We start from the raw sequence: 21,925 nt of genomic DNA, 5'->3' as shown, positions 1-21,925 counted from the left end.
ATTTTCAGAAGTTATCTTAAAAAGTGTAGCTGTTGATTTATGAACAGTGATCATTTAGTGATTTATTTCACTTAGGAAAATTAAAGTATATAATCTCATGGTTTCACTTTGAATTCTCTTTAGGCCAGACTGGTAGTTTTAAAAATAATCTCTAGATGCTAAAATCTAAATTGTCTTTTGCTTTGGTCCTTATAAAAAATAAAGTTAGTCCATGTGAACTGCTTAAGTAGTGCTTTCTTCCCCTCCCTCCCTCCCTACCTTGTATTGATAGTAGCATCTGTTGTTTGTTCTGTGGAAACATCAATGCTGAATATGTCCAGTTATCCCTTGATAGCCTGAAAAATTTTTTTCTTTTTCCTATAAGAGCGGTCTCATACTAGACTGGTCTAAAAGAGTTTGCTGCCTCATTTATATATCAAGGAACTCATACTTCTTGAGGTACATAATGAGTAGAAAATCAGCTTAGGCCAGAAGCTCAACATCTCACATTATGGGAATTTCCTGTGGGAAGGCCTTTGAAATTCTTGCTGGGCGGTAAGGGTTTAATACTTACAGTTACCTCTTATGTTCAAATGGACGTTGTTATTCTCTGTTCTTTATAATAAAAGAGAGGATCTGGGGGGCAAGTAGTGGTTCTGTTCTGGAATGTGTTATAAGCAAGTAATTTAATTTGAGAATCTTGTTTTCAGTTGCCCATTGGCCGTCAGTGTGTCAGTCATTACCGTCGGCTGAGGCGCCATTGTGTCTTCTCGCACGAGGAACTAATTTTCAAGATGGCAGCAGATCCGGAATGCTTGGACGTGGGGCTTGCCGCCATGGTGTGCAAGGAGTTGACTCTCCTGACTGAAGAGGAGACACGGTTAAGGGAGTCTGTTATGCAGATGGTGAGTTTGCTGAGTACGTTTCCTGTAGTTGATACTGCTCACGGGATATACCAAAATTTAAACCAGTGGAAAGAATCCATTTTCATCTTTGATCCCTTTAGAAGTTGAACGCAAAAATTACTGGTTTGGAGAAGATTTCCCACTTCTGTACTTGCCGTTTTGGTTTCCTTAAGTTGAAAAAGTTTTAGGAATCTTGATGTCTTCATCTCCAGAGTTTTAAAAATGCAGTCCTATCAGGTAGAATTTCTTAGGTATGTATGTATTTTTTAAAATCTCCTACATATAGTATTACTTCTTTAAGCAAGAAAATTCAAAATTTTTTTTCTCTCTCAGCTTTGTAATTGAATAAAAATTATGTTTCTGGTGATTGCAGACTGTCAGAGTTAATCAATCTGTGTTTCCCTGCATTCTAAGTTTTTAATGACTATAAGAAGGACCGAATAACCCAGTGTTGGGATTTTGAATGCTTAGAATAAACTAAACATTGATCATATTGAAATGGGTAGTAAATGAGAAAATCTGTGTCTTCAGCCACATCTAGGCCCATTTTCCCTAACCCTCCCTACATAGGTAACCTCACTGGCTTTGTACCATGCTTCCTCCTGCTCTCGTAGAGTCCACTTTCTTTCTTTCTTTTTTTTTTAAATAAATTTATTTATTTTTGGCTGCGTTGGGTCTTCGTTGCTGTGCACGGGCTTTCTCTAGTTGCAGCGAGTGGTGGCTACTCTTCCTTGTGGTGCATGGGCTTCTCATTGCGGTGGCTTCTCTTGTTGCAGAGCACGGGCTCTAGGTGCGTAGGCTCAGTAGTTGTGGCTCGCGGGCTCTAGAGCGCAGGCTCAGTAATTGTGGAGCACAGGCTTAGTTGCTCCTGGACCAGGGATCTTCCTGGACCAGGGCTCGAACCCGTGTCCCCTGCATTGGCAGGCAGATTCTTAACCACTGCACCACCAGGGAAGCCCTAGACCTGAAGAGTCTTAAGACAGTGAAAATAGTTTTAAGCTAAGGAAGAATACAGTGGACTAGCAATTTGGATCTGAAAAGTAAAGCTGATCCAATTTACTCTGCTCATTGGCACAAATGGGGGGAAAATCTATAAAAGAAAATATAAAACTATACATTTTAGAAATGATATAAATACTATTATTACAAAATATTTAAATGCTGGTTATTTTTAAGAATTTAAGTTGACTTAGAAATAAGAATACTTGCTAAATGGTTAGCTTTCTTTTTCTATTTATTTGAATTACCTGTGAAAGAAACAAGAGTAAGATGCAAATGCATCTTCTTAAAACATTTTTTTTTACATTTTGGGGATATGTTAACATATGCCTGATAGTTACTATTCTCACTTTATACCTGTATTCTTAAAGCTTTGTTTTGATTATGTTCATTTATTTATTTGTTTTAAATAAATTATTTATTTATTTTTGTCTGTGTTGGGTCTTCGGTGCTGTGCGCAGGCTTTCTCTAGTTGCGGTGAGCAGGGGCCACTCTTCGTTGCAGTGCGAGGGCTTCTCACTGTCATGGCCTCTCTTGTTGTGGAGCACGGGTTCCAGGCGTGCAAGCTTCAGTAGTTGTGTCACGCGGGCTCAGTAGTTGTGGCTTGCGGGCTCTAGAGCGCAGGCTCAATAGTTGTGGCACGCGGGCTTGGTAGTTGTGTTCGCGGGCTCTAGAGCTCAGGCTCTGTAGCTGTGGCGCACAGGCCTAGTTGCTCTGCGGCATGTGGGATCCTCCTGGGTCAGGACTCGAACCTGTGTCCCCTGCACTGGCAGGCAGATTCTTAACCACTGTGCCACCAGGAAAGCCCTGATCATGTTTTTTTATTAACCTTTTGTATTTTATTATTTGTTTTAACAAGACTTTTTTTTTAGAGTGTTTTAAGTTTATAACAAAGTGAGAGAAGGTCCAGAGAGTTCCCATTTATCCCCTGCCCCACCCTTGCACAGCCTCCTGTGTTACCTGTATCCCCCACCAGAGAGGGACGTTTTTTATAATTGATGAACCTACACTGACGCATCATAATCACCCCAAATCCATAGTTTATATTATGGTTCACTCTTAGTGTTGTGTATTTTATGGCTTTGGATGAATATATAATGACATGTATCCATCATTAAGGTATCATACAGAGTATTTTCACTTCCCTGTTTATCTTCTCTGCCCCCCAAACCCCTGGCAAACACTGATCTTTTCACTATCTATAGTTTTGCCTTTTCCAGATTGTCATATAGTTGAAATCATACAGTATGTCGCCTTTTCTGAATGCCTTCTTTCACTTAGTAATATGTGTTTAAGGTTCTTCTGTGTCTTTTCATGGCTCAATACCTCATTTCTTTTTGGCACTGAATAATAATTCGTTGTCTGGGTGGTTTATTTAACCATTCACCTACTGAAGGACATCCATTGCCTCCACGTTTTGGTAATATGAATAAAGCTGCTGTAAACGTGTGTGCAGGTTATTGTGTGGACGTAATCTTTCAACCGTTTGTGGGCTCTCTATTCTGTTCCATTGATCTATTTGTCTATTTTTTCGTTAATACCACCACATTGTCTTGGTTACTACTGTAGTTTTTATAGTAAGTCTTGAAGTTGAGTAGTGTCAGTCCTCCAGCTTTGTTCTTCTTCAGTGTTGAGTTGGATATTATGGGTCTTTTGCCTTTCTATATAAATTTTAGAATTAGTTTGTCAATATCCATAAAATAACTTGCTGGAATTTTGATTGGGATTGCACTGAATCTACAGATTTAAGTTGGGAATAAGTGACATCTTGACAGTATTGAGTTTCTCTATCTGTGAACGTGGAATATCTCTCCATTTACTTAGTTCTTTGATTTCATTCATTAGTTTTGTAGTTTTCTTCCTTGTACATATTTTGTTCAATACCTTAGTACAGTTAAACCTTGAACAATGTGGGGGTTAGGGGTGGCAACCCTCCACTGAATTGAAAATCCACATAGAATTTATAGTCAGGGCCTTCCCTGGTGGCGCAGTGGTTAAGAATCTGCCTGCCAATGCGGGGACATGGGTTTGAGCCCTCGTCCGGGAAGATCCCACATGCCACAGAGCAACTAAGCCTTTGCACCACAACTACTGAAGCCCGCTCACCCTAGAGCCTGCAAGGCACAACTACTGAGCCCGCATGCCACAACTACCGAAGCCCGCACACCCAAGAGCCTGCGAGCCACAACTACTGAGACCGTGAGCCACAACTACTGAAGCCTGCGCACTCTAGGGCCTGCGTGTTGCAACTACTGAGCCCACGTGCTGCAGCTACTGAAGCCTGCGTGCCTAGAGCCTATGCTCCACAACAAGAGAAGCCACCGCAATGAGAAGCCCACGCACTGCAACAAAGAGTGGCCCCCACTTGCCACAACTAGAGAGAAATCCCACACACAGCAATGAAGACCCAATGCAGACAAAAGATAAATAAATAAAATTAAATTACTTAAAAAAATTTATGGTCAGCCCTCTGTATACGCTGTTCTTTTGCACACATGGTTCTGCATCTGTAGATTTAGCCAACCACAAACTGTACAGTACTATAGTATTTACTATTGAAAAAAAATCCGAATGTAAGTGGATCCACAGAGTTCAAACCTATGTTGTCCAAGGGTCAACTGTATTTCATTTTTAGGGGTGCTAATGTAAATGGCATTATGTTTTTAATTTCACATTCCATTTGTTTATTGCTGGTATATAGGAAAGAAATTGACTTTTTTTTTTTTTTTTTTTTTGCGGTACACGGGCCTCTCACTGCTGTGGCCTCTCCCGTTGCGGAGCACAGGCTCCGGACACGCAGGCTCAGCGGCCATGGCTCACAGGCCCAGCCGCTCCGCGGCATATGGGATCTTCCCGGACCGGGGCACGAACCCACGTCCCCTGCATTGGTAGGCGGACTCTCAACCACTGCGCCACCAGGGAAGCCCAGAAATTGACTTCTGTATATTAACCTTTATCCTGTAACCTAGCTGTAATTGTTTATTTTAAGAGTGTTTTTGTTGATACTTTCAGAGTTTCTACATAGATGATTTTGTCATCTGTGCACAAAGATGGTTTTGTTTCTTTCTTCCCAATCTGTATACCTTTTATTTCCTTTCCTTGTCTTATTGCTTAGCTAAGACTTCCAGAACGATGTTAAAAAGGAGTGATGGGAGAGGACGTCCTTGCCTTGTACCTGATGTTAGTGGGAAAGTTTCTCATTAAATATAATGTTAACTATAGGTTTTTTTGTTTTGTTTTGTTTTGTTTTTTGTGGTACGCGGGCCTCTCACTGTTGTGGCCTCTCCCATTGCGGAGCACAGGCTCCAGACACGCAGGCTCAGTGGCCATGGCTCACAGGCCCAGCCGCTCCGCAGCATGTGGGATCTTCCCAGACCGGGGCATGAACCCGTGTCCCCTGCATCGGCAGGCGGACTCTCAACCACTGTGCCACCAGGGAAGCCCTATAGGTTTTTTTTAATAGATACTCTTTATCAGGTTGAAGAAGTTCCACTCTATTTCTAGTTTATTGAGAGTTTTTACCAGCTATAGGAGTTGGGTTTTGTTAAATGTTTTTTCTGCATTTATTGATGTGATCAAGTGATTTTTCTTCTGAAGCCTATCAGTAGGATTACTTTAATTGATTTTTGAACGTTGAACCAGTGTTGCATACCTGGGGTGAATCCCACTTGATTGTGGTGTATATACAGTGTTGGATTCAATTTGCGTACATTTTATTGAGCATTTTTGCATCTGTGTTCATGAGAGATATTGGCCTGTATTTTTCTTTACTTGTGATGTTTTTGTCTGGTTTTGGTATTAAGGTAATGCTTGGCCTCAGAGAATGAGTTAAGAAATATTCCCTCTTCTTCCATCCTCTGAAAGAGATTATAGAGAATTGGTATAATTTCTTCCATAAATCTTTGGTAGAATTCACCAGTGAACCTGTCTGGGTCCAGTGCTTTCTGTTTTTGGAGGTTATTAATTATTGTTTGAATTTCTTTCTAGATACAGACCTATTCAGGTTGTCTATTTCTTCTTGTGTAGGTTTTGACAGCTTGTGTCTTTCAAGGAATTGGTGGGCATAGAGCTGTTCTTAGTATTCCTTTATTATCCTTTTAACGTCCATGGCATCTGTGATGTTCTCTTTTATTAGTTAGCCTGGCTAGAGGCTTATCAATTTTATTGAATTTTTCAAAGAAGCAAGATAAAAATGAATGGAATTCTTCTTTTTTTTGTGTGTGTGTTACGCGGGCCTCTCACCGTTGTGGCCTCTCCCGTTGCGGAGCACAGGCTCCGGACGCGCAGGCTTAGCGGCCATGGCTCACGGGCCCAGCCGCTCTGCGGCATGTGGGATCTTCCCGGACCGGGGCACGAACCCGTGTCCCCTGCATCGGCAGGCGGACTCTCAACCACTGCGCCACCAGGGAAGCACAATGACTGGAATTCTTTACTGTAAAACGTCTCTGATCTGTTAATATGCTGGTATTTGTTAAGCTCTAAGTTGGAAGGGATATAATACACAGCATTTACCTTCTGCCAGATTTACTTCTTTATTTACTGGTGTGTAAGTACCTTGCTCAAGTAAGTAGAAACTGTAAACGGAACCCCCTTGTCTATTAAATGGAAGTCTTTGTAAAATGCACTTCAAGTGCCTTTACTTTAAGTGGCATGCTGAATTTGATAAGCTTTTTTTTTCAACTTTGATATTTTTTTATTGACATATAGTTGATTTACAATGTTGTTAATTTCTGCTATATGGCAGAGTGATTCAGTTTTACATATATACTTTTTTACATTATGGTTTATCACAGGATATTGAATATAGTTCTTTGTTCTATACAGTAGGATCTTGTTGTTTATCCATTCTGTATATAAAAGATTAACTTTCTTGGGAATTCCCTGGTGGTCCAGTGATAGGACTTCGCACTCTCACTGCTGAGGGCCCAGAGTTCAATCCCTGGTCGGGGAACTAAGATCCTGCAAGCTGCAGTAGGGCGGCCAAAAAAAAAAAAATAGAATAAAATTTGTTAAAAAAGATTAGCTTTCTTTTCGATGCCTTTTTGAAGTAGATTATATTTAGATTTGCATAGTTTAATTTTACATTTCTTTATCCTTGCATATGTTTGATCAGTGTTATTTTTAGATTATAGATTACTAATATTTCTGGTTCAAGGGTATATTGTCCCTGGGGACAGTAATTTTTATTTTCGATTGATCTTTTTCTTATTTTATATAGGAAACAAAACCACATAAGACAAACAAGAACTTCGTGAATTATTATGTAGTAAACTTTGTTGTCATCACAGTATGGTCAGGAAATAAAACTTTTATCAGCTAGCCAATATTTTGTAATAACTATAAATAGAGTGTAACCTTTAAAAATTGTATATACAAAAAGGCCTTTAGGGCAAAATATATTAGAAAATAATACTAGTAAATACAAAAATATTGGCTTACTGTGCAAAAAAAATCTGTCAGCCATCTTCAAAGTACCTCGCAATTATAGATTCCTTTCCTTCCCTCAAAAAATGACTTTTAACATTTGTAGTAATCATTTCTTGCATTTAAAGATGTTTCCTCAGTCACATGTGCATTCTTAGACACCAAGGTTTAGTCTTGCTCATAAAAAAAAAATTGGTGGTGTTTTTAGAAAGTATTTTGATGATGTGCCATTGTACCTCCCATGTTTATATTGTCAGAGTAGCAAAAAATTTAACAACTGAAGTTCTCTGATGCTCGAAAGACTGGAAAGACTTGATGTAGTGACATCAATTGTATTTCAGGGCGTCCTGATGTCGGAAGAAGAAGTGTTTGAACTTGTTCCTGATGATGAGCGACAGTGTTCAGCATGCAGAACCACCTGTTTTCTCTCTGCTCTCACGTGTTCCTGTAATCCTGAGCGGCTTGTGTGTCTCTACCATCCAACTGATCTGTGCCCCTGCCCCATGCAGAAAAAATGTCTTAGGTATCCAGAAGTTTCTTGTAAAACTTCTGTTACCGTCTTTTAAAATTAATGTCAGTACTGTCCTTTGTAAAGCCCTTCCCTGTGTTTGGACTGGTAACCTCTTGTCTGTTTGCCTCCTTGCTTGAGGACCAGCCCATTAAATTTGGCCCTAAACTTGGCACCTAAAGTTAGTTGTTTTATCAAGTTGATTTCACATGTTCCTTGTCTCTCCCTGAATTAAAACTCTGTGGGCTTAGATTTTCTCTTTATGTATATACCAAAACCCCGTTCCCCTGGCCATTTTACTTTCCTTAAGCTGATTGTATGTCAATTTTAATTTATTTTCAAGTTGTTGGTTTTTGGAAGTTTTTATTTTCTTGTGTGGTGTTTTTTTTTTTTTTTAGATATCGCTACCCATTAGAGGACCTCCCTTCTCTGCTGTATGGTGTGAAAGTCAGGGCACAGTCGTATGACACTTGGGTCAGTCGTGTTACAGAAGCATTAGCTGCCAACTTCAACCACAAGAAAGGTTACGTTTCTTCCTTTCTAAGCACACACTGAAATGGTTGTCACTTTGCAAGAGGCGTTGTTTTGTTTTCCTCCAGGAAGGAAAAATCCTAGGCTTCATATGAGATTTGAGACTAGTGGGTTGGTTCACTACAGAATTAATTTCCTGTTTGAGAATCTTCTTTTAAGTGAAAAAGTTGATGTAAAATGGGACAAATAGCTAACTTGCAGTAGATGTATCATATATTTTTGGGAACCCCATTGTTACCAGTGGACTAACATTAAAGGCTTATTGAGAAAGAGAAATTGTCTATAAGGATTAGAAATGAGCACCTGGTCATAAGCAAAAGTATTATGTATTGGTGAGATTTTCACAGCTGTGGTGTGTTTCTGCTAATTGCTTGGTGAATGGTTTTTTATTTTCTGTGGTCATAGTATATGGCTTTTAATTTATTTTTACAGATTTGATTGAATTACGAGTAATGCTGGAAGATGCTGAGGATAGGAAATATCCAGAAAATGATCTCTTTCGAAAACTCAGGGATGCTGTAAAAGAAGCTGAGACCTGTGCTTCTGTGGCTCAGCTGCTTCTGAGCAAAAAGCAGAAGCACAGGTAAGACTAAGAAGAGCTGAGTTCTCCAGTGGTTTTCTGTTTTGTTTTGTTTTGACCAGAATAAAGGCAAAGTCTTAACTGGCCTGTGAGGCCCTGCCCTGTCTTTTGAGGCCGTGTTTTCCCTCCCCCAGTAATGCCCTAACCATGTCTCCTGGTCTCCCTTCTTTCTTGCTCCACCCTGAACCCTCTCCCTCTGTTCTTCATACACACCAGTGTCTTCCTGTTTAGGGCCTTCATGCTTGCTCTTGGCTCTGCTTGGAGTTCTCTTCCCCTGATACCCAGGTGGCTTATTCCCTCACTTCTTTCATGTCTTTTACAGACGTTGCATTCTTGGAGAGGCCTTCTCTGATAACCCCTGTAAAATTGCAGCCTTTTATTCTTCTTTCCTGCTTTGTTTTTCTTCTGTCCCTGTCACCTCCTGATAGACGAATTTACTTATCTATTATCTTATCTCCTTCTTCCTTTCCCAGCCCCACTAGAAGGTATGCTAGAATAGAATGTTGGGGATTTTCATCCTTTTTCTTACTGCTGTGCTTTGAAGAATGCCTGGCACTGCGTAGGTGTGCACTAAGCATTTGTAAATAAACGATACTGCAGGCTGAAGGCAGGTGGCAGCAAAGAGTAACCTGGGTGCCGGGGAGGCTGTTACAGAGCTGGAAGTATGTGCCCTTAATTTCATGTAATTCACGTGTGTTTAATTCCCTGTGGTATTGTTTCTTAGTAATTCCAACACGTTTCTTGTATCTGAATGCCTTTTTCTATAGCAGTTCACATTGGGTCTCTAATTACTTTATATGTTTTTTTATATTCTGTTTTATCAGAGAACTTTTCTTAGCAACATCGATCAGTGACTCTTCACCTGTCATTGGGTCACTGACCCCCTTGGAGGATCTGGCGAAAGCTTAAAGACCCTTTTCTTAGAAAAATGCACATACTGACATAGTTTTGAATCAGTTTCTGAGGGTTTATAGTCTCCTAAGCCAGGTTTTAAAGGTCTTTGTTCTATATCTTAAGTTTCTTGAGGTAGAAGATTTAGTTTTATCAGTGAACTTAATATTTTACTGTGAGGAATTTATTAAATGTTTGAAATGTTTAATACTTGTGAGATTGGAGGAACTGTAACTTGGAGAGTTGAATCTTTGAGTCATTACCCGAAGAGCTAAACACTTAATTTGGAAGTGATCACCATTGCAGTGAAATCCCTCAAACACTAGTGTTCTGGGATTTCTTGGGTTAGAATTCTAAAGAGACTAGAAACCCCTTTGATATGGGAATGACTGTGAATTTTTCTTACTTACGTCTCAATATTATTTCACATCAGGCAGAGCCCAGATAGTGGGAGGACTCGGACCAAACTGACAGTGGAAGAGTTGAAGGCCTTTGTCCAACAGCTTTTTAGTCTTCCATGTGTCATCAGCCAAGCTCGACAAGTAAAGGTGGAGTATCACATTCTTTTCTGGGTAATATCCTTTGTAGTATGGGCTCCTGTTTTGGGTAAAGAGAATAGTGTGTCGAGATTTGTTTTTTTGTTCTGTTTGTTTCTTTTCTCAAATAAGTGCTGCTATTTAAGGATTTTTAGTAGGCAATAAGAACTCTTGGCTTCATTCTTAGTCTTTGATTCCCCCTTTAGAATTCTGGAACTAAGCCTAGTTTAGAATATTTTTTTCTATATTAATTTTAAGCCAGACCCTCCGTTTAATTTAGATGTAATTGAAATGTAAAAAATTAGTTAAAGGAATCTGAATGTATCAGTGATTACTAGTTCATGAACTTTTAAAAATGCAGAACTCTGAAATTACCAGGGTCCTCATGGTTTAATGAATATGTAAAATCTCAAAAGTACCAAATACATGAATCTGCATAGTTAGTAATCTTCTGATAGTTTGTGGTGTGTTTTTGTGATTTGGCGATGGCTGTGTATCTAAAATGTTTTTTACCAAGATTATCAACCATGAAATCCAGTATCAGTTGTGTTGTCTTAAGCCCGTGTCATAAGAGCGTTTTGCTGGTTGACCATGCTTTCCTTCCTGAGAGACTTTCTTTTCTAAGCATCTGACACCGTACTCTCTGGTTTTCTTAGACTCACAATTCCCAGTTCCTTCTCTTTAGGGAAGCTTTTTGATTTCTCCTGGGCTTGGCTTCTAAGTTTGGAGTATATCGGGAGTCTTGGCCCTTTCTTTAATATCTTCTTTGGTGACGTTAACTATCACCTATGTCCGGCTGATTCCCAGCTCTGCCTTTCTTCTTTTCTGCAGACTCGTACATCCAGTTGCATACTCTGCATTTGCCTTTGGCAGACTAAAAGACATCTTAAAAGCCTTCTAATGAATCAAAATTCTTGATTCCTTTGTTTCCCTTATGCACCACATTCCATCTCTAAACAGGTGTTCCTATTGTATTATTTCTAAAACGTCTCCCAGAGTGAACTAGTCATCACCTCCACTGCTTCAGTTAGGCTCTGAACCACTGGAATCTGCCACTTAGGTTACTGCAACAACTTCTTAACTGGTCTCTGTTCTTCTGTTCTTGTCCCCGAAAGTTTATTTTTTAATAAAAAAAAAATAAACAGTAGCCAGAGTGATTATGTAATAAAATAGGAATAAAATCATACCACTACCATGTGGTTAAAATCCTCCCAGTGGTTCCCCAAAGCCATTCAAATGAAATGCAAACTCATTGCAATTAATCTACGAGGCACTATGTAATCTGACCTCTGCTTATTCCTTAACTACTTTCTCCTGCTTCCACTTTGCTCCCCATCAGCCACTTAGGAGCAAGACACAAGCTCATTCCTCTTTAAAAGCTTTTGCAGTGATTATTTGCCCTGCCTGAACTACTCTCTTCCAGGTCTCCATGCGGTTTCCTCCTCTACCTCCTCATTTTAGTTTTGGCTCATCTGTCTTTTGTGACCATCATTGCAAAGTAATATGCCCCTCCCCCCCATTCCCTCTGATCACTTTTGTATTATATCGTATTGTATTGCCCCATTTGATTTTCATAGCACTTAAAACTAACCGAAACATTTTATTCATGTCTTCACTGTCTGGCCACTTACATTAAAATATGTGTTCCTTGAAGACAAAGGCTTTGTATTTTTGTTTAATGCTGTATGCCTAGAATAGTGCCTGTAACTAAGTCAGCAGTCATTAAATATTTTTTGAGTGAATTAATCATATTTAAAAGTAGGAGTATGTAATTACAGAGAAACGTATTTTTGCCTTTATCATATCTGTTTGGTGCTATGATGCTGAGATTATTAGATAGTCTAGAATTTGGTAGTTTGCCTGAACTGTATGTATTCCATACTCATTTTGTGTCTTTTAAGTTTGTTTTTTTTTTCTTTTGATCTTTTCAGAATCTACTGGATGATGTGGAAGAGTTTCATGAACGTGCTCAGGAGGCCATGATGGATGAAACCCCAGATTCTTCCAAACTGCAGATGTTGATAGATATGGGCTCTGGTCTCTACGTGGAGCTACCTGAATTAGCCCGACTAAAGCAAGAGCTACAGCAGGCTCGATGGTTGGACGAAGTACGACTGACCCTGTCAGATCCACAACAGGTCACTTTGGATGTCATGAAGAAATTGATAGACTCTGGGGTGGGGTTGGCGCCCCACCATGCGGTGGAGAAAGCGATGGCTGAGCTTCAGGAGCTCCTCACGGTCTCTGAGCGATGGGAGGAAAAGGCCAAGGTCTGCCTGCAGGCAAGGTGAACACATACGTTGGGGACTGTTACGTCTTTAATAACTAGATTAGAGAGTGGAAAGGGAGGAGGAACATGAGGGTCTTAATTAAATGTTTTGTGCCTTCCCTGACTGGTCACTAAGTTACCAGATTGGGCTGCATACAGACAGTTTCAAGTATTGTGTGCACACTGTGTGCAGAGTACTTGTTTTAATAAGAGCCCTTCCATTACTGATACTCTAGTTAGGAGCTAAGAAATATAAAGCTGTGTTGCAGTATGTTGTTAACTGAGAGGTCCAGAAAAATCCTAGAGGGATTCAGAGGAGGAGAGGTCATTACTAGCCTAGGTGGTCAGAAGAGAGGCTTGAGAGAAAGGTAAGAACTTACATAGAGCCTTGAAGAATGAGTGGGATTGAAGTGGAAGGGGAGGTAAGAGAAATATCCTTAGCTAAGCTTAAGGAATGTGTAGGATGTGCTTAGGTGACAAAAGTGAAGTGGTCTTCACATGAGGAGGGGATTCATGCAGGAGAGTAGAGGGAGATACGGCAATCAGGCAGGAGAGCGTGAGGGGTTAGCATTGGCACCCATTGGACTGGTGGGATTGAAGTACAGCGCCCATCAGTTTGACGGTAATGCTCTTTATGAAAGTGCTTTTTCAGCACTTAAGATTAGTGTGTGTGTAATTTCCTTTGTGAGGATGAGGAAGCCGGGACGCTTACAGAGATCACGTAGCTGTCAAATAACAGCACAAGCGTAAGCCTTTTCCGCTTCACTCCAGCGTCTCCATGTACTTAACTGCTTCGCCAGTCACGTAATTTGCATGCATTTGATAGGCTTTCCCTCAGATGATTTGATCAACACGGTTCTGTTCAGCCAGGAGAAGGCTCCACACGTGCTGGATGCCAGATGCCACTGAGAATATATAATAAAGTTTATAGCTTTTCCTATCTGAAGCATTCACATCACTGTATGTCTTCAGATTCATGGTGGTTCTAGGAGGTGTGAGCCTATTAAATGGGAAAAGTTAAATAACTTTGGAGTGCAGACCATGATTTGGTACACCGGATACAACTGACAGTAGTCTGCTGAGTGAAATTTTATTGCTAGTAATACTTGAAAATTTTCTTTTTCCCATTTTCCTACATTTAACCAGTTTTAGTGATTTTTGCCTCCAGAATGCCTTTTGAATCTCTCTTCTTCAACTCCACTGTCACTGACCTAGTTACATAACTGTTACATTTTCCCTCGATCTTTGCAATTCAGTGAGTATTTACGGAGTACCTACTACACGCCAGGTGCTGTTTCTAAGTGGAGGCCATAGGGAAAAGACACAAGGTCCCTGCTCTAAAATAGAGCCGACATAGTGGGGAGAGACAGGTGAATAAGTGAATGAGTGTGTGAATTTCAGATAGTGTCGTGAAGGGAATAAAGTTGGTAAAGAGAGGACTGATGGGGTTGGTGGGGATAGTGGGAAGGTGAATCCTCCCTTTTCTAGCTCCTGTTGAGTTGTCTTTCTGAAACGCATACTTCGTATTCTTCATCTCTTAGCATTGGTTCACTGTCACCATTGCTTTCTGGCTATCTTCCTCCTTTGTCTTTGACCATCTCTCTGTGCCTCTTTCAGAATGGCTTTCCTCAAGATTCTGGCCTAGACCACTTCTCACTCTTTACACCTCCTTGGAAATTTCATCTTAATTTCTTGTCTCCATTTACCACCTTTATACTGATTAATGTCAAATTCTCATCTGTAACATAGATTTTTTTTTTTTTATAGATACCATCTGCCTGTTAGATAATTCCATAGGATGTCCCATCGGTACCTCAAATTCCCCATATTCAAAATTACCCTTGTTAACTCCTTCCCATGCTCTTTCCCTTTGTTCCTGTTTTCTTTGACTTATACCCTCTTTCACTCATTTGAACAAGCCAGAACTTTGGAAATTAACTTTGACCCCACCCTTCTGTTTCTTTGCCGTCAGACTCAGTTAGCTACCAAGTCATGCTGATGATATTTCCTCAGTGTTTTTCACTTTCATTCTTTTTCTCTGGACTGTTGTTATGGATGACTTGGATCACAGCACCAGGTTCTGTCTATGACCTCACCCCTCAGTAAGCCATTGTCCGCACTGAAACTAGTATTTTCCTAAAATACAGCTGTGACTGTTTGACTCCCTTGCTTAAAGCCCTTCACTGTTTCCCATTCCCCTTGGGATGAAGTTCACATTTCCTTAACCTGACTTATAAGGCCATCTGTAATCTAGCCCTTTGCTTAAATATCTACCCTCACCCCTTGCCATCCTCCCTCTTGCATTCTGTGTTCTAAACATAGTGATTCCTCCCCCTGGTTCTTCAGACCTGCCATGTTCTGTCTTGTCTCTGAACCTTTGCACATGTTTATTTTATTCCCCTGTGGAACACTCTTGCCCTCTGCCCACCCCCTGTGGCGCACCTCCACCACCCCTACCCAGTGTCTGGTCCCAGGTTTCCTGACTAGTTCCTATTCAGAAAGGGTAAGCGAGCTTAGAGGTCACTTCTGGGAATTCTTCCTTCACTGCCAAGTCAGTTAAGTTCCCATACTGTATATTCTGATAGCATCTTTACTTTCCTTTAGGATTGCACTTAACACTTACAGCGTATTGTAACTTTTTATTAATAATCACCTCCCCCCAGATGAAAGCGTTTCTGAGGCAAGGACTCTGTCAGTCTTGTGCATTCATCATCTCTAGGACCTAGCACAATGCCCAGCACATAGCAGGATTCATGGATGGTCAAACTGTTTCCACGCTCAGTAGCTTCCTCAGTAGAGGTCTCGAGGCCTCTCAGTCTGCGTCTTTCTTTCCTGCCACGTTCCCCTGCTTCTTGCTTTTACTCCTGCCCCACCTCCCATTCTCACCATTCCCCATCTTAAACTTATTTTTAACTTATTTTTAAATTTTTCTCTATGTCTTTGTTCATTATATTCCTTTAACCTTTAACCCTTCACTTGACCAAATTGTACTTTAACCCTTCACTTGACCAAATTGTACTTCTTCTTTAAGGCCTAATTCAAAACCCTTCTCAACTCCCCCAGGCAGAATTAATTACTGCTTCCGGTGGTAGTGAACCTATAGTAATTTGTTCTTAGTTCCCAGTACAAGTATCATTCTTACCTTGTATTTTGATGAGTTGAGGATAAGGTCTATGTTTTATTCATCTTTGTGTAACAGGATGTTAATGAAAGTAGTTGAATTAAATATACTTGGTCAACGTTAATGGATTTCTAGACTACTGCTTTCTACATAGCTGTTTAATATGCATCTCTGACAATTTCAGATATTGTGAAGAACTAAAGTAGACGTAATTTAGTGTAGTGAAAAAAAGAGCATGGGATCTGAGATTCATTCTGAGTCAGTGTTTCATGTGTGCCATTTACTACTTTAAATGACTTGGGGGAAAATAATTGATCTACTTTGACTTAAACTTTTCTTGTCTGTAAAACAGAAATAGAGGTAATACCTGTTTTGCCTCCCTTATAGGATTATGGTAAGAATTAAGTGAAGTCATGTGTATGAAAGTTCATTACACATTCTAAAATGTTATTTAAGTGTTGGTAGTAGTATTTTGACTTTTCCTCATGTATCCACCCTATTTTTGTGTTTTTTAAGACCACGGCACAGTGTGGCAAGTTTAGAAAGCATCGTGAATGAAGCTAAGAATATTCCAGCCTTTCTACCCAATGTGTTGTCCCTGAAAGAAGCCTTACAAAAGGCTCGAGAATGGACAACTAAAGTGGAAGCTATTCAGGTAAAGAGCCTTTTGAATTGTCCTACCATTCAGGTAATGCTGTCTCATAGATGAATCCTTTAAGCCTTTAATTCTTTAGAATAACTGGACTAAAATAATTATGTACTTAAAATTCACTTGTTTTTCCATGTGATTTTTATTTCAAGATATATATTACCTGTTTAAACTTTACTTGTTTCTGTTGACTCCCTGCTATGAAAGATGACAGAATTAGCCATTTAGTTAGTGCTTAGCAGTAGGAGTGTATTTCCTGCTGTGTTCTTTGACTTTTTTGCCATGTACACCAATTACTTTTTCCTTTAATTGTAGTATAGTTAATTTACAGCATTGTGCTAGTTTCAAGTGTACAGCAAAGTGATTCAGTTATACATATATTTGTATTCTTTCTCAGATTCTTTTCCATTATAGGTTAGTACAAGATATTGAGTATAGTTGCCTGTGCTATAGAGTAGGTCCTTGTTGTTTACTTATTTTATATATAGTAGTGTGTATATGTTAATTCCAAACTCCTGATTTATTCCCCCCACTCCGCCCTGCTGTCCCCCAACTACTTTTAAAATAAGTGGCAGAAAAAGAAACTGAAATCAACATTTACTGAACCCCACAATACTCTTGGTACTATTCTGGTTGTTTGGGAGCAGAAACGTAAGGGAAGGGTGTAAAGATAGAACCCTGGACCTCAACATTGCGTATTCTAGTTGGCGAGACATATATCATACATCTGTAGTTCAAGACAATGAGCTAAGCGTTAGATAGAGATGAAAGTGTGCTTGAATACATAATTTTTCTTCTGAATTACAAAACCGTTAAGCAGCATTTACCGTATTGAGTATGTAAATACTGTTTATCGTAGAACTACACTGAAAGAAAAAGGAAGCCACCTCTCCCCCTAAGCTGGTGCCCTTAGAAAGAGTATTCTAAGTGTCAAGTTCTAATGACTTCTCTGTTACTTTCTTTTCAGTCGACTTTTTCTGAGACCTGCTTAACTGCTACTCTTTCTGTTCTGTTTTCTAAAATTATCTATTTTCATCAGGACAGCTCCTCTGTTTGTTTCATCTTCGACCTATTTCAGGCAGTTGGTTGTTCGCAGATGACTGAGAATCCTTAGTTGGCTGCTTCTGATTGAAGGACCGAGCCTGCAGGTAGAGGTAGCTGTCATGGTTTTCCTGTGTGATTATAGAGGACTGTTCCTCACCAAACGCTTCCCTTCAGTGGGAGGACTGGCTTGTCAGCTCTAAGAGAGTGGACAGCTTCTGCTGCCCTTTAGGGTATGTCGCCTGGGAGAGGCTGTCTATGTCTGGGCTTAGCCAGAAGGTATTCTATAGTCAGATGGCTGTAGTTGGGCACGAAAGGGAGTAGCAGTAAATATATTTCTTGAGCCTGTCTGTATCTGAGCTTTCTTTTCTCTTTCAATTATTCTCTTCTTTGTCTATTCTTATCCTAGTACCATAGTGATTTAATGATACCATTATAATATCTCTTACGGCTAGAACCTTCTCATTCTTTTTAAAAATTGGACTGAAGTTTCTTGTCTTTCTGTTTCATTGTAACTTCTAAAATGGATATATAGGCAAATATGTCAGGTAATACGTGGGAAGTAACTATTGGAATGTCAGTTTAGCACGAAACACTATGCCTTTCCTTCATAGCTTCTGAGTAGTGATGAATGTTACGGGGATATACACAGTTTCTTATAGGAAAGGTTATGTGTTCTGTCTGCTGGGGGATTGATGCACTCTGAGGTGTCGCGCTGAATTATTGTCTACAGGCTGCCAACCTACTACTTCTGATATTCTTGCCGAGTCCCTGGAATGGATTACTCGTTAACTCTCACTTCCTGTAATGATTCAGTTATTTAGTAAATTTAAAGCCATATAAATTCGAAAAACAATAGTTACTTCATTATGTGGAAATATTGAAACATTGTGACTTAGAAGGAAAATATCCATTCTTGTTTGTGTTTGTAGGACATAAAGTGGAGGTGGTTACCAGAACTAAAATACTGCTCTGTAGTAGTTGGAAAAATTGTGAAAGACTTTGAAACAGGCAGAAGAGATTACTTATGTCCTTTCTGTAGAACGGTGGATGTCATTTAGCAAACCATCCAGGATGATTTGATTCTAGGAGTGTATGCCTTAGACTTTCTTTGACCAAGCTATTTTACAACTCTCTCAGTTGTTTAAAAATGATAGTAATGTGAATGAATTAGTCTGTAGAAAAGTAATTAAATTTGTAAGGAACAAATGATTTTCCACACTGTAGAAAAGATGATTCCATTGATGGGTATGATATTAAATACCTGTTTCCATCTACTAGCAAATTCCTTTCCTCATTCCTAATTGCATTTATATACGTTTGTTTTTAGATTGTCCTTTGAACTAGTTTTTACATCTCACTGGGTCCCTTGTTATTAATAAAACAAAAATCTTTGACAGTGTGAATTTACGCAAACTTTTTTTAAAGGACATTGGAAGGCTCTGTTAATTCAAGAGATATTGATACAGTTAGGTTCAAAGAATAATATTTAATGAAAAAGTTAACGCTAAAGTCTTTGTGAGGTCTACCAACAATATATTGCCAGACTTTCTAAGAGATTGCAAATTGTGTAAGGATGCCCTTTGTTCTCCAGAGTGGCAGCAATTATGCTTACTTGGAGCAGCTGGAAAGCTTATCTGCCAAAGGCCGCCCTCTCCCTGTGCGTCTTGATGCGTTGCCCCAGGTGGAGTCACAAGTGGCGGCAGCACGGGCCTGGAGAGAACGGACTGGGAGGACCTTTCTTAAGAAGAATTCCAGCCACACGTTGCTCCAGGTGAGGGGCGGTTTACTTTATGTGTGTGCACTTCAGCACCCTCATCAGAAGTTGCTGATGTAATACCCGAGGTGAGGGTTGTTTTCAGTTTATCCGGTCATGGTTACACAGGTGATTCCGTTTTGGGTAATATCAGATGTTGACCAGTAATCTGGAGCCTTGGGCAGACTTGTTTCCAGTTCATCTAATACTATGTCTAGAAAAAGAAGTCAGCCTGATCTTATCTCTGCTGTTATAATGGACTCTGTCACTGAAAGATCTTATTTCTCAGAGGCACAAATTTTAAAAAAATCTTTTTTAATTGAAGTATAGTTGGTTAACAGTGTTGTGTTAGTTTCTGGCATATAGCAGAGTGATTCAGTTATACATATGTATTCTAAATTGATTGATTGATTGATTGATTGATGGCTGCATTGGGTCTTCCTTGCTGTGCGTGGGCTTTTCTCTAGTTGTGGCGAGCGGGGGCTACTCTTCACTGTGGTGCACTGGCTTCTCATTGTGGTGGCTTCTCTTGTTGCGGAGCACAGGCTCTAGGCACGCAGGCTTCAGTAGTTGTGGCTCACAGGCTCAGTAGTTGTGGCTCGTGGGCTCTAGAGCGCAGGCTCAGTAGTTGTGGTGCATGAGCTTAGTTGCTCTGCAGCATGTGGGATCTTCCCGGACCAGGAATCAAACCTGTGTCCCCTGCATTGGCAGGCAGATTCTTAACCAGTGTGCCACCAAGGAAGTCCCACAAGTATATATTCTTTTTCAGATTCTTTTCCATTATAGGTTATTACAAGATGCTGAATATAGTTCCCTGTGCTATACAGTAGGACCTTGTTGTTTATCTATTTTATATATAGGTAGTATGTATCTGTTAATCCCAAGCTCCTAATTTATCCCTCCCCCCATCTTTTCCCTTTGGTAACCATAGGTTTGTTTTCTATGTTTGTGACTCTGTGTCTGTCTTGTAAATAAGATCATTTGTATCATTTTTTTTAGATTCCACATAGAAGTGATATCATAATATTTGTCTTTCTCTGTTTTTCTTCACTTAGTATGATAATCTCTAGGTCCATCTGTGTTGCAGCAAATGGCATTATTTCATTCTTTTTTATGGCTGAGTAATATTCCATTGTATATATGTACCACATCTTCTTCACCCATTCCTGTTGATGGACACTTAGGTTGCTTCCATGTCTTGGCTATTGTGAATAGTGAGAAGCACGAATTTCAATACTCATTACCCTTTTCCTATTGAACAGTTGATCATAGTAGTTAAGAGCATAGACTTTGGAGTAAGATATTTTCATGTTTGAGGACTGGCTTCCTCGTGCTAACCCTGTGTCTGTGGGCAAGTTGTTGCCTTTCTGGTTTCCCTCGTTTGTACAGTGCCGATAATACCACCTACATCAGAGGCTTGTTGGCAGTTTTGAATTAGATAATGCATATGAAGTTGATAAGAACGTGTCTAAGACGTGTGAGTGGTCAGCAAATGGTTCATTTTATTTTCAGTTTTGAGATTTTTTTTTTTAAACCAGAGCTCCATATTTGGTTTTATTTTTGTAGGTGCTTAGTCCCCGAACTGACATTGGTATTTATGGGAGTGGAAAAAATAGAAGGAAAAAAGTAAAAGAACTAATAGAAAAAGAAAAAGAAAAGGATCTGGACCTTGAACCTCTGAGTGATCTGGAGGAGGGATTGGAGGAAACCAGAGATACAGCCACAGTGGTAAGAAATTATGTAGTGCATCTTGAATTTGCTTGGTGAATACAGAATTCTGTGAAGGTATTAGCAGAATCACTGTTTTTTATGTTCTTAACTATTTTTGTTTTTGTGTACTTTATCTTTGGCTTTATGGTTATACATATTTCACATCTTTTTTAATATTTGGAATCAAAGAATATAAAAAGTTTACTCTTCTCTCTCCCTAACATTGTCTTTTCCATCTCTCTTCTTTATTGTTATTTTAATAGTCATCTAATATTCCATCAAATTATCCATAACTTGCTGAACACTTTTCTGATATTGACCATTTTTGTTGTTACTAGGAGTTCGCTGTTATGGATAATAGCAAAGTGAACTGCTTTGTATAGCCTTGTCCTTTCTTCACATCATTTTCCTGCACTTGACTCTTAGGAATGGGATTTACTGGGCTAGAATTTCAGAGCATTTGGTGCTTAGTGCTGTTGTGCTTTTCAAAGGACTTCTACCAGCTGACTGACAGCAGCTGCAATTTGCAGTGTCTACCTCTTTTAGCAGCATTCAGTAGTATAGTGAGTGTGCAATAAGATGTTTGTAACTAATTAAAATGATGGGTTTTATTGGAGAGTAGGAGGAATATGTTACAATTACAAGGAGACTGAAGAAGTAGAAAATAAAATGAGTTTGGGCAATATGTAGTAGTAGTGAATCGCATATACTAAGTGAGTTCATATGGCTCTTTCTGCCTAAATGATCCTGTTTTGAGGCTGGTGGAAATAATTTCTTGTTAGAGAGCCTGCCCAATAAGTTAGTCTCGCCAGAAAAATAGCACTGGAAGTTATTTCAAAACTGCTTCAAAGCTACCGGAGTTTAAAAAGAAAATGCCCTGACAATATTCATAATAATTAAATTTTGTTTTTATATACTTCTTTGAAATGAGTTACATAAAACCTTGTTATAATTAGTCATCGGGCTTTGGTATTCTTCTTCTACATAAGTTGGAAAGTCCTAGAAAGAAATAAAAATTGGTTTGTA

The 21,925-nt window shown here is 39.5% G+C and overlaps 1 protein-coding gene across 8 annotated transcripts in view; it reads left to right on the top strand.

The window, feature by feature from the left end:
- Nucleotides 1-21,925, top strand: part of KDM5A (lysine demethylase 5A) — a 79,991-nt gene that overhangs the window by 35,976 nt on the left and 22,090 nt on the right. For 6 of the 8 annotated variants that reach the window (XM_060164365.1, XM_060164359.1, XM_060164363.1 and 3 more), the window contains 9 exons: nt 690-884; nt 7,649-7,830; nt 8,214-8,338; nt 8,779-8,929; nt 10,251-10,365; nt 12,285-12,640; nt 16,260-16,398; nt 19,028-19,207; nt 20,756-20,917. In XM_060164365.1, the coding sequence (XP_060020348.1) occupies nt 690-884; nt 7,649-7,830; nt 8,214-8,338; nt 8,779-8,929; nt 10,251-10,365; nt 12,285-12,640; nt 16,260-16,398; nt 19,028-19,207; nt 20,756-20,917 (1,605 nt within the window). The remainder of the gene's footprint in view (nt 1-689; nt 885-7,648; nt 7,831-8,213; nt 8,339-8,778; nt 8,930-10,250; nt 10,366-12,284; nt 12,641-16,259; nt 16,399-19,027; nt 19,208-20,755; nt 20,918-21,925) is intronic. The other 2 variants (XM_060164361.1, XM_060164364.1) reach the window with 2 other exon arrangements.

The sequence above is a fragment of the Lagenorhynchus albirostris genome, chromosome 11, assembly GCF_949774975.1.
Source record: "Lagenorhynchus albirostris chromosome 11, mLagAlb1.1, whole genome shotgun sequence".
NCBI classification, from domain to species: Eukaryota; Metazoa; Chordata; class Mammalia; order Artiodactyla; family Delphinidae; genus Lagenorhynchus; species Lagenorhynchus albirostris.
This window is presented reverse-complemented; position numbering and strand designations above follow the sequence as displayed.